The sequence below is a fragment of the Delphinus delphis genome, chromosome 1 (genome assembly GCF_949987515.2).
Source record: "Delphinus delphis chromosome 1, mDelDel1.2, whole genome shotgun sequence".
NCBI classification, from domain to species: domain Eukaryota; kingdom Metazoa; phylum Chordata; class Mammalia; order Artiodactyla; family Delphinidae; genus Delphinus; species Delphinus delphis.
This window is the reverse complement of record NC_082683.1, coordinates 141,597,898-141,611,589: the sequence shown is the minus strand read 5'-3', so window position 1 is coordinate 141,611,589 and position 13,692 is coordinate 141,597,898. Positions and strand designations below refer to the sequence as shown.

The window sequence follows — 13,692 nt, the reverse complement described above, 5'->3', positions numbered from 1 at the left end:
TTCTGGTTTCTTCCTCTGTAATATCAGAATAAAAGATTCTATCAACAAGGCTGCTGTGAGGATTAAGTGGGATGATACATGGAAAGTGCAAGCAAGGCTCAGGCCCTAGTAGTAACTCTACCCTGTGCGCCATGATCCCTGTCGTAGCATTACTTCCCATTACATAGATCTTTACTGTTGAAAAACATTTCCCCGTGCATTATCTTGCTTAAGTCTTAGAACAGACGTGAGATAGAGGATATCTAGAAATGGAGGATGAAATACATTAAATTCATCTCTAAAATGACACAACTTGGGAGTGGCAGAGTCTGAAGGGATCCCACACAGCATCTCTCTAGGTGATGGGAGTCTAAGAGAATAATCCAGCTGACACATTCAGCAAACATGCATTGTCTGCTACTCTTCAGGCCCTCCTCCAGGTGCTGAACAAGAGAGATGCAAACTCTGCTCCAATAGAGCACACTGCTGGTAAATCAGTCAACAAATATATTAAAAGATGGTTCGGGCAGTGATAAATGCAATGAAGGAAATAATAGAGGGTAATGGGATAAGGAGGAACTTCAGGTAGGTAGTCAGGAGAGACCTCTCTGAGAAGACTTTGAGACCAGATTCATAACAGAGAATTGGCCATCTAAGGATTTGGAGGGGGTGGTATTTTTTTCCAGGGAGAGGGAAGAACTAGAGCAAAGGCCCCAAGGCAGAGTAAGGAGTGGTATGTTTGAAGAAGTACAGTGTGGCTACAACTTAAGAGGAGAGTAGGATGAGATGGCAAGGGATCTGAAGGAAAGCAGGGGCTAGAAATCATTAGTTTTATGAACAAATAATATTGATAACATGTTGCTGTTCGCATGTAAGTGTGGTGATTCTAATCCTCTTCCTAGGAGAAAGAAATGTGATCAGAATTAAATTGATTTGAGCTGAATGAAATGACATGCAATTATTTTGTTCTGTCCCCTTGTCCTCACACCTGTTCCCACTTGTTCTGTTAGAAAGAAGGGCAGCAAAGCTCAAGAGGGAGGTTTATTACAGTAGGATAGAGGGAAGGTGCTCATGCTAGACATGCATTATGACCTCTGAGCCAGATTTTAAATTCCATTGGTGAGCAATTTTCATAGAGGAAACAACAAAAACTAGAGGATCAGAGCAACCTGTGCTTATAAAATCACCTATAAAATGTAGTTAATACCTATTACCCAGGAACATGTTCAGTACATGATAGAAACCCATCACATGTTAATTCCCTCCATATATTTCTAAATAAGAATGATGCTGATTATAATTCTCTCACAGTCGATTTTATCACTACATTGTAAGAACAAGAGATCAAAGAGGAAAGTAAATCTTTAAATTCTTAATGTCTGATTAAAATCCACAGTCCTCATCATCACTAGAAGCTGAAACTAAAACACCAATGAGACAATTAGCCAGGACGCTTATTCAATGTGAATTGAAACAGTTCTCAATTAGACTTTGGTTTAGTTACTTAAGAAAACATTAATATCCTTACAAGTTTCTCTAGTTAACAGTCACTGTTTTCTTCTCTCATATCTATACAAATTTCTCATCTCTAAAATACTGAATAACAAAGGAATGTTAGAAACATTTACTAGAGATGTTTGTAAATAAAGTGGAAAAGAGTTTACATCTGAGGTGATGTGTACTGAAGGAAAGTAGGAAGATGTGAAAAAACGGTCTTAGATGAAAAACAAATATGCTAAAAAAGAAAACCAAGAAACAATGGGGGATGGGGGTGTTAGACAAGAATAAGGTCATGTAACTGAATGAAAAGGCAGGTCAAGTTAAAAAAGAAAAAAAAAGTCTTGCTATGTCCAGGGTGAATGCCTAGGCCAAAAAGGAGAGAGCAGAGATACCATTCTTTAAATAATTACCTTCAGGTTAATTCTATTTTCTTATCAAGTATCTATGTAGTGACAATGAACTTTGCCACCAGCCAGAATTCTAAATATCTATCACAGAACCTGAAACTTAAGAATTATAAAATTGAAATATATATATATTATATATATATATATATATAGTCAAACCCAACTGTAACATCTATTCCTCTGAAATTTTTATTGTTTAAAAATTACATATGTGAGCTTTTTAAAAAGGTGAAAAATTATGAATCTTTATCTTATATTAGTTTTAAAATATTTTACTAATAAGCTAGAAATTTATATTTGGGTACTTTTATTTCTCCTAAAAGCAGCTTTATTTTGAGTATCTATAATCTATTAGAAATTTCATATATAAGATTTATCATCCTTAGAAAACTCCTCAGAAGACAAAGGAGGTATTATTAGTATCATTTTAAAGATAAGGAAATGAGGCCCTAAGAGGTTCAGTTTCACACTGTGAGAGTCAAGTTTCCAAGCCAGGTCCAGGAAGTCTAAACCCTACACAGTGTCACACTGTTACTTCAGAAAGTGGCACAGCCATAAGACTAAAAGGGTTTGAAATGGGTAATTTAAAAAACAATAACTGGGGATTTCCCTGGTGGTCCAGTGGTTAAGACTTTGCCTTCCAATGCAGTGGGTGCAGTTTCTATCCCTGGTAGGGGAGCTAAGATCCCATATGCCTCACAGCCAAAAAACCAAAACACAGAACAGAAGCAGTGTTGTAACAAATTCAATAAAGACTTTAAAAAAATGGTCCATCAAAAAAAAAATTTTAAAAAAAAAGCAATAACTACAGTGTATAGAGGCAATCTACACATGCATCCATCAATCATGAAAAACACATTGATATGTGTATTTCATCACAATTAAGCATAAAAAATTAAAAACACATTAATGGGAATTTTTTTTACAGTGACATGATTTTCCCTAAAATAATAAAGTACAATGATAATTCACAAATATTTTTCTCTGGTTTTATAAACTGATGCTTTAAATTTTAGCTAAAAGATTAACCAGAAACAGACTATTTCTTTCCTATTCTGTTTGAGTTCCCCCTTCTCATCATGAAGCTGATAGTCTCCTTTTTCCTGTTTTAAATCCAAGATTACATTTGAGAGAAAAATCATCATGTGGACCAATTCCCAGCTCTGGCATGTAGCTAAACACCATGGTTCCAACCTTCCATATAAACTGACAGGAAGCAATGTTTCTTAATTGTGTTGTAAAAAAAAAATAGTTTTGCAAGATATTAACAGATATTCTATATGCAAATTAAGAGTTCCATGATCGAATAGGTTTGAGAAACACAAGATTCAACAACTTAAAATAATAACAAATTATAATGCATGTTCCCTATTTTCCTTACTATGCCTTGGACTAATAGTACTTTTTAGTGGAGATGCTACTTAATTCTGACAGTAACTCTATAAGATAGGTAACAATTGTTTCTATTTTATAAGTCAACCATTGGAGTAAACATTGAAGATTGTTGCTTCCTCACTAACCTATGGGTCCATCAGGATCAGGTTGCTAGTTTTTAGTTTCACTCTACTTTTCGATTGTTGTTAGCCGAGGTTACGCTAAGTAATGGCTCAGGACTGTCCAGCTAATAAATGACACAGCTGGGATTCAAATGCAAGTGAAGCTGCTTTTAAAGTACTATACTTGAGGCATCTTTAAGTAGGATTTCTCAAACTCATTAGGGTATCCCATGGCATTGTGAAGAGGGGGATGGAGTTGTTAAGTTTTTCCAAATTTATTTGAACTTGAACCCGATTTATTAATATCTACTAAAACGTCATAGAAAGTTTGATGAATGCCCCTATGAAAGAACATCCTCCCGTAAATTAAAGTTTACATGGTTTCCCAACCTGTGAATGAGTTAATCATCACACAGATGCAATTTATAATGTACAAATATTTGGATGTTTGTGTTTTGAACTCTGGCCTAAATGAACTCATGTCTTGATTTCTAATTCCAGATGGTGTATGTCACAGTAAATAATATAAACACAAAAGTAAACAGGAAAGAAGTCATGTAACTAATGAGTAGCTTCTCCAGAATTAGTTTCCACAGGTATACAACTATTTTGAAGTAAAAAAATGAGGGGAATTTCTTCATCTTATTTCTCTTGTTTTCAAAAGATGGTCTGCAAGGTGAAGCAATAGGCACAAAAGTAATACACTAACTTTTTCTCATTTTAGGTTGAGAGATTATTCTAAAATGCTCGAATTTTAATCTGTATAAACAAAATCCATATAAACAAATTAGTAAACTAAATGTAAGATTTTTCCCAACACAATATCTAGATAAGATTTTTAAAAATCTCTAAAAATAAAAGAGAAATAACCTTAATTAATGTTTGAATTGTGGTATTTTAACTGTATAATAAATAAAAGTTTTAATGACGATTTTGTGAACAACGTTGATAATATTTTATGATAAACCTTTTAACATTTCATTTCAAACATATAGTTTTATTCTAAAATTTGCAAATAACCAGAGGGAGATAAACAGAGTCTATTTTCGTAAGGGCTTTGTCTGAAAAGCACTAATCAATTCAGTATATTCAGTCTAAAGTGCAGTCATTTTTAGCAATGTTGGTTCATAAGCAACAAACCTGAATGAACTTGTCACTCACCGAACTGGATTTTTGACTAAAGTCAATATGCTGTATACGTTTTTTCAATCGGATAAATATAAAGTGACTGAAGTATAATTTAATGAGATACACACTGAGAAATAATATTTAAAGTTCCTTCTGAAGCTCATTAATCTAAAACAATTTTAGGTTAGAACATTTCAAAATAGCTCAACAAAAGAAATATTCAACCTGTGTAATATCATGTTTTAGGATGATTAATATTTTCTATCTCTTCATGTCATTTTATGAAAACTGTCTCTGACTCTTTTTTCAAAAGGCACCGAATAAAGAAGTCAGATAAGGTGATGCACAGCTATTATCCTCCAAGCACTAGAGAGAGGGCAAATGAAGATCACGCATCCTCGGGGACTTACAATTGCATCAGGATCAGTGTTCCATCAGGATCAGAGTTGCTGGCTTTTAGTTTTACTGTACTTTTCTATCATTGTTAAATAAAGTACATAAGTCCCTCCAAGAATCAAATTTTCAAGGAAGGGTCATGAAATGATTTTAATCTTTATGAGGCAAGGACTGCATGTCTTGTTGACAACTGGATCCCTAGTGCCACACACATTGAAGGAGCTCTGTAAATACTGTGGCGATGCAAGAAGGAACAAAGGAGAGAAGAAAGATGGAAATGAAGAACAATCTGACATACGCTGAGAATAATGAAAGAGGCAGACTTCCTAAGGGTACCAAATATATCTAATAAAAATGTAGGATGTCCAGTTAAATTTAAATTTCAGATAAATAGCAAACAATTTTTATACAAGGATGTCCCAAATGATGTTATAAAGGGCATACTTATATTCTCTCTCTCTCTCTCTCTCTCTCTATATATATATATATTTATAAATTGAAATTCAAATTTAACTGAGCACTGTATTTTTCCAAGCAACGCGAACACCTCCAAATCTACATAAACTATTGCAGAACCACCAGGAAGCTGTTAAAATGTCTAGTGCAGAACTTGTGCTGTGCAAACCACAGAAGGAGCTATGCTTGGTATTGTGATCAAAGTAATAAAATAAAACAGATGTAATAAGTACACACAAGGAAACTTCCATTTTTACATCAGCAAGACGATGACTGATAAAACCAAGGGCTATGAGGAAGAGAGTGAGCAGAAGGGAAAGGCTTCTGAGCAATGTCAAGAAGCCTATTCAAGTGTTCTAATTCTAGCTCAGTTGAGGAATTCTAGGTAAACATGATGCTATCTTCTTTGATCTTCCTTTTCTATGGAGTAAAATAACTAATGATTCTTTCTAGTCCTAAACGCTCTATGAGGCTGAGTTTTTTGTTTGTTTGTTTGTTTAAGCCCATCATAATTCATCCATAAAGCCTGTTTCTAAAGAAGATACATTTAATTGGTATTGTAATAGCAATAAGTTAAATCATAAGTAACACACAAAAAAATAACATCACTGATTGTATGGTCAAGTGTTTTTATTTTGGATGAATTTAAAAAGAGACACTGACTTTATCACAAATAGACTTATATTATAGTTCATATGAAAGGGTTTGCATTGCAGGTATATAATCATGTCCTAGACTTTGATTCCACAAACATAATGCAAAATATAGTGAGTTTCTACTCCTGTTGTTTAAAAAACAGGGGTAACTTTTGTTTCTGCAATTTCCCTTAAGCTCAAGCAACAAACAGAAACAGCATTACCTAAACAATAATAAGATCTAAAGCCACGTCTAATTTTTATAGGTAGAATCCTTAAACAGTAGTAGAAAGTTTTTTGGAAAATTTTCTATTTACATTCTCATAGCCTCCTGTCAATGTTCTTAGGCAGAAATGATTGAGAAATGACATTTGGGCAGTTAAGGGGAAAAAGATGGTATGAAGAAGTAGAAAAAATTTAAGATGCTAGGTGCATTATAAGAAAAATAATTATGTAGTGATTAGTCACCAAGACAAATTTACCTTTTAATTTGGAACATGCATGGAACTGAAGAATCAAGGCAAGTATTCTTTGGAGTTTGGTTAAGTGACACACCTGAAAGTGAGTGGGTTCTTATGAAGTTCTTAAGTGGCCTTAAGAAAGTTACCTAACGTTTCAGAGAACTGGAAGGGACACTGCAGATGGGCGAACTCAACTCCACTTACACCCCTAGGGGGCACACATTACTGCTCTGCACTGGAGAGATAGGCTGAGGACCATGTGTACCAGATTCCCTCCCAACTCTGGATCTGCTGAGACCTATCCTCTGTCAAGGAGAAACACCCACGTGAGATCTGAAGGGGGAAATGAGACAGGGGCTACGTTTCTGCTATTTCTACTGCCAAGCATCGTTGTGGGGGGCATTTGTTGCGGTGATCCTGAAGTGTTTTTGCAGTCATTCCTAGATGCTCAGACTGGAGCTTGCTCCTCCAAGCCCTGGAACAATTTTGTAAGCACCTACTTTAAACCTCTTTTGCTTAAACAAGGGAGAGGGTTTCCTGTTTGCTGTGAGTGAACCTTGACCAATATAGAGGGGAGCAAAGTCCCCCTCAATATTTCAATGAAAACTGTTTATGCTGACATGACAATGTCATTTCCTGCCCAATGTATTTCTTCTTCCAAAAAAACAACTCAGAGCCCTTCATACATTCAATGCATGTTTTAAAATTTGATTGTAAATTAATTACTATTAATAATTAAAATGCTCCTCCCCAGAGAAGGAAGAAAGATCTCCTGAATTAGCTTCCATGGATTACATTTTGTGTACTTACCTGCTACAGCTGCATCCAATTCATCTTCCTCCAAGGACTCCTGGGTGGTAAAGTCTCTCAAAGGAGACATCGGATAGGATGTATTGAGATTCAAGCCCAGCATGAAGTTGTGCACCTTCCCAGCTCGTCCTTCTCTGGTATTAAACAAAGCTGAGTCACTCACCAAGGCCATTATCATACGTTGGACCCAACTTGCTTGATTATCATTTTGATATTCCCTTTCTGCTTCTTCATTTTCAGTGCCTAAGGAAAAAGAAAAGATCATTATACAGATTCCAAAAATCCATAATAACGAAAAAGATCTTTGGGCAATGGAATGTTAACATTAATGATGAAGCGCCACAGCTTTTGATTCAACAAACATTTGTGTAAATTATAGTAAATATTTCCGTTAATCATTTTTGTTCTTAACTTATTCTTACTGTACTGTTTACCGTCTAAAGGCTGTATTCTTGGCAGTGTTGCTTGGCCTATTCTTTAATTTCCAGAGAAACTTCTGTTCTTCCCTTTCCCCAATTCTTTTCTTTCTTTTCCCTGGCTACACACACACACACACACACACACACACACACACACACGGAGGGAATATCCACAGTAGCTAATCCCCTTCCTTTCCCAAGTTTCCTTCCCTGTCCTGTTTAATAAACATCCAGAAATCATGCAGACTGAGAGCAGACAACTGAAGGATTCAACATATATTTGCCCTCTGAACGGTCATTTCATTCTTGCTTATAAAGTTTGGGGTTTAAAAGTCTGTAAATTAGGGCTTCCCTGGTGGTGCAGTGGTTGAGAGTCTGCCTGCCGATGCAGGGGACACGGGTTCGTTCCCCGGTCTGGGAAGATCCCACATGACACGGAGCGGCTGGGCCCGTGAGCCATGGCCGCTGAGCCTGCGCGTCCGGAGCCTGTGCTCCGCAACGGGAGAGGCCACAACAGTGAGAGGCCCGCGTACCGCAAAAACAAAAAACAAAAAACAAAAGTCTGTAAATTAAACATATGTTTTAAAATGTGTTAAAATTCAGGAATCTTCCAAAAGAAGCCGTTTTCAATGATTTTTCCTTAAAATCTATGCACTCATCACTACTACTGGGAAGCCGCATTGTGTAGTTATTTAGAGCAGTGGCTCCAGAACCAGACTACCCTGGTTCCAATCCTCTCTCCATTGTTTACTAGTTAGTTGACCCTTCTCAGTCTTCATTTCCTCATCAGTAAACCTCATAGGGTTGTTGTGAGGATAAACTAAGTTAATGCATTCATGTAAGTTTCTTAGAAAAATTTAAGCCCACGTTAAATTATCAACAAACACTAGTTGGTAGTAGAAATAGTTGTAATAGCAGCAGAGTCATAATCCTCATCATCAATATTATTCATTCATAACTCGAATCTAAGAACACTCTGTGGTAGAGTACAATCCCCCCTACCTAAATCCCTTCTGTTCAGATTTCTGGGAACCCTGGATATAAATATATATGCATATATAAATCTATATGTGTATGTGTGTGTGTGTGTGGAGAGAAGAAAAAAAGAATCTATGTTCAAACTTCATAATTTTCAATAAATGGTAACTAAACACCCATAAGACCAAACTAAATATTGATTTTTATCTTCAAAAGATTAGCTTAACTGAGCTCAGTAAATGGAGGGATCTTTCTCTCAATAAACAATCCAGATGATTGCCTAGTCATGAAAAAACAAATATACAATCTTTTCTACTCCCACATTTCTCTCATGCCAAGTATAACAAAGAAAATCTTTCAATAGAATGAATCAGGCTTTAAAATGAATGATTTATAATCTTAGTTACACAGGATATGAATAAGACATTTAATTATTTTCCAAAGGTTTGGAGCTCCCTCCTCTTTTTCTTCTTCTTCTTCATCATCACTGTTGTTGTTGTTATTATTATTATTATTAAATTTATCCCACTTCCATACCACCAGTGGATCTGCTTTCCTTATGATGTATTTGGAAATGACATCATTTGTGGGACGAACCCAAAAGTCAACAGATAAATCATATCTATTGCTTATTAGCTAAAATTCTAATAGTAAATTTCTATTTATTAGCCCTTTACAACTTAAAACCCTTTGTATGCACTTGCTAATTTGATGATTACAGCAATTCTGTGAGAGCAGGTAAAATGATGCCAGCACAGATTTGAAAAAAACTAAAGTTGAAAATGCCTAAAGACCTTGTTCAAAATCACGTGACTAAAAATGAAGGGGCATCAAGAGAAGGAGAAAACAAGCCACAGACTAGGAGAAAATATATGCAAAAGACACATCTGGGGAGATCCCTGATGGCCTAGTAGTTAGGATTCCAGGCTTTCACTGCCATGGCCCACGTTCAATCCCTGGTCAAGGAACTGAGATCCCACAAGCCGTGTGGGGTGGCCAAAAAAGAAAGAGAATTGATTAACCCTTCAATTAAAAAAAAAAAGACAATAAGAAAAAAGAATTCTGCTCAAAGTAAAACATTGTTTAACAAAACTGTTAACTGCTCATCCTCCCCAAAATTAAAAAAAAAAAAAAAAAAGACATCTGATAATGGACTGTTACCCAAAATATACAAAGAACTTTTAAAACTCATCAATAAGAAAACAAACATCTCAATTTAAAAACGGGCAAAAAACCTTAGTAGACACCTCACCAAAGAAGACATATAGATGGCAAGTAAGTATATGAAAAGATGTTCCATGTCACATGTCATCAAGGAAATGCAGATTAAAACACCAAGATGACACTACACACCTATTAGAAATGTCAAAATCCAAAACACTGAAAGCACCGAATGCTGGTGAGGATGTGGAGCAACAGGAACTCTCATACATTGCTGGTGGAAACACAAAATGGAACAATTACTTTGCAAGACAGTTTGGAAGTTTCTTACAAAACTTTATTATCACACGATACAGAAATCATGCTTCTTGATTTTTATGCAAAGGAGTTGAAAACATATCCAGACAAAAATCTGAACATGGATGTTTATAGCAGCATTATTCATAACTGCCAAAATTTGAAAGCCACCAAGATATTCTTCAGTAGGTAACCAGATAAACTATGGTATATCCAGACAATGAAATATTATTCAGTGCTAAAAAGAAATGAGCTGTCAAGCCATAAAAAGACATGGAGGAAACTTAAATGCATATTACTAAGTGAAAGAAGCCAATCTGAAAAGGCTACACACTGATGGTTCCAACTATATAACATTCTAGAAAGGCAAAATGATGGCAACAGTAAGAAAATCCGTGGTTGCCAGGGGCTGGGGGTGGGAAGCAGAGGGATAAATAGAGCACAGAAGATTTTAGGGCAGTGAAAGTACTCTGTATGATACTATAAAGGTAGATACATGTCATTATACATTTGTGAAAACCTGTAGAATATACAACACCAAGAGTGAATCCTAAAGCTTGGACTTCGGGTGATAATGATGTGTCAGTACAGGTTCATTGATCGCAATAAATGTACCACACTGGTAAAAGATGCTGAAAGTGGTGAAGGCTATGTGTGTGGGTGCAGGAAATATATGGGAACTCTGTACTTTTTGCTCAATTTTGCTGTGAGTCTAAAACTACTCTAATAAATAAAGGCTTTTTTGTTTTTTTTTTTTTTGCGGTACGCGGGCCTCTCACTGTTGTGGCCTCTCCCGCTGCAGAGCACAGGCTCCGGACGCGGAGGCTCAGCGGCCATGGCTCACGGGCCTAGCCGCTCCACGGCATGTGGGATCTTCCTGGACCTGGGCACGAACCCATGTCCCCTACATCGGCAGGCGGACTCTCAACCACTGTGCCACCAGGGAAGCCCTATAAAGACTATTTTTAAAAAATGAATATTAAGAGCTAATAAGAAATCCTCAGAAACATCCTAAATATCATTCTCCAATGTAGGCTGGCACTAAAACCAAAGCAGTCATATTCAGAGGGTCCTTGAACTTCTCATCCTTAAGAAAACCAGCTAGTACTGCAGAGGTGATCAAATGTACTGATCATTTTGGCAATTTACTTAATTGATAAACCATTATTACATCTACTTGATAGTCCCCAAATCAATATATAATTAATTCTAGAAATGCTAGGCATATGCTATCTACCCCCTTTGTACTATCTCCCTTCATTAAAAGGAAATTCAAAATAAAATAAAAAAAAAAAAAGACCGGAACAACTGAAAAATAACAGCCCAGCTATGAAAAGAGATCTTTAATTTTAGTGTTGATTCAGCAAAGATTAAACAGGCTCTTCCAATATCTATACCTTGGCTGGTGGAGTTCTTTAGGTTTTGGACAAGAAAGCATTTAATATCTTTTAAAATCTAGATGATTGTATTCAAACTATAACAGGACATGTTCACCCAGTTGTTATAAAATCTTCTCTTTGTTTTTTGTTTATTTGTTTTGGCTTTTGAGCTATTGGGAATATTTGTACCAATGGCTGTGTCAAAATGTCAAATCATTCCATTTTACCACATAACAACTGCAACAAATATCCGTGATCCTTGCCTTATCTCTTCCCCGACTCCCCATTGACTATCGTGATCCACACAAAGCTAAAAGCTGCCTTGTTAAGGTGTAGAAGTACTCGCTTGTACTACAAAGTAATATACAAAACAAAAATTTCTCAGTAATTCTACCCTACTTCATCACTGATCCCTTCCTGAAAGACAGAATGTTGGCAATGGGATAAGGCTCAGGAATGGAGTGAGAACATCATTTTCTACAGGTTACTTAATAATAAGATTTTAAAAGATTAAATTTTAATTATTAAAGCCATGTAAAAATGTTCCCAAATCACAATTTCCATGTTGAGAAGCCTGGTGCTCTAATCAGACTTAACACAGAATTTGATATTTCTACCATCTCAGTTTGTTCTCTGTTCAACTGATAATATTTTTGAGGTATTTAAAAGAAATGAAATAACTTTTAATTATTGCATATTTTAAAATATGCAACTTTTGTGTTGCATATTTTATTACGTATATGGCATTAATTCTTGCTCTGAATTGAAAGCTACCATTCTATCACTCAGTGCCTTAAGCAGAGACTACCATTAGCATCTTGAGTGAGAAAATCAGACAATACATTCATGTCCTTTCCTAATCCACTTCTGCCAGAGGAGGTTCCAGCTCTCTTACCTTTGGGTTCTTGTGATTCATCATCACTATCCGAGCTATCATTACTCACAATATGCTTTGCTGTAATATTTTCTGCAGAAAGAAAACAAAACAATTGAAGAATCTCAGGTGTCAAGACTCAAGATGAAATTTACTGTAAGGAAGTAATTGTAGCAAAACCACAGTGACGTCTATTAGATTTACTTGTATAAATCTAGATCAATTTAGTAAATCTAAATGTCTTAGCTTTACTAGTATTTTCAAATTTCTCATTTGAAAGCAAAATTTCTCAGGGTATGAAAAATTAGTTTAGAATTATTCATACATGATTTTAAAGGGGAGAATTTTTATTTGTTTATCTTAATTCTGACAGAAAGAATAACTTGATTATATAATTCTTATTATATCAAAAATTTTTTTCTTCAGTTAAATATGTTGAAATGATGTTTATGAAGGTCAGTACAGGGTAAAGCCAAAATTTACAAGGGGGCCACAAAATTGTTTCATCAAAATGAATGAAGCTACTAATATATCTTTTGATTTTAATAATACTGAATATTGTCTATTGAAATGTCTGTTTTGGTATCAGTTTGTGCTTCCTCAGAACATATTAAGAGAGCAGTTATAAAAACTAAAATAGAAACCATAAATCTGTAAAACATAACTTATCTTTTATCTTATGTATAGCATAACTTATCTTTTTTCAAGTAAAAAGTACCCAAATTATGGAGCACACAAACCATTTTATAATCAACATTTGTAGAAAAATCAAAAATGTTTTTGGACATGTACATGAAATCCTTATCTGTAGAGTGACTTTTTTTCCTTCTGTTAGTCAATAGAATTTTTTTTTTTTAATCCTAAGAAACTGACTCCAAATTTATAACTTTCAGTAATAGAGAGCCATTTGGGCTTTTAAACTGAGAGAAATATAGGTATAACATTTGGTTTCCCCATATTATGCTCCAATTTACCTTAAAGTGTGTCTTTGAAAGAGAGGAAAACAAAACAAGCACCACCTTTGAACACCACTTTAAGAGGTAGACTTTAGTCAGCCAGTGGATGAAAGGGTCACCAGGAGTCCTCAGATTCCCCTCAGTCATCACTCTCGTCTCATTTCTGGAAACCCTTACCTAATCTGAGGTAACACGCATCCTGCTGGCCGGTGGTTCTCAAGGACACAATATTCCCCTTAAGTCTGACACACAGAGAAAGTAAATAAGCTGCCAAACCACTGGTCTCAAAGGGGATGTCTCACAACAAAGAATATTCAAGTATATTGAGTATAAACATTCTCCTTTTCCTTGGCCGTCAGC

The 13,692-nt window shown here is 35.5% G+C and overlaps 1 protein-coding gene across 3 annotated transcripts in view; it reads right to left on the bottom strand.

Moving 5' to 3' along the window:
* Window positions 1-13,692, bottom strand: part of PLA2G4A (phospholipase A2 group IVA) — a 160,629-nt gene that overhangs the window by 23,029 nt on the left and 123,908 nt on the right. For all 3 annotated transcript variants that reach the window (XM_060009905.1, XM_060009917.1, XM_060009910.1), the window contains exons 13-14: window positions 12,398-12,469; window positions 7,269-7,511 (exon numbers count right to left, since the gene is read on the bottom strand). In XM_060009905.1, the coding sequence (XP_059865888.1) occupies window positions 7,269-7,511; window positions 12,398-12,469 (315 nt within the window). The remainder of the gene's footprint in view (window positions 1-7,268; window positions 7,512-12,397; window positions 12,470-13,692) is intronic.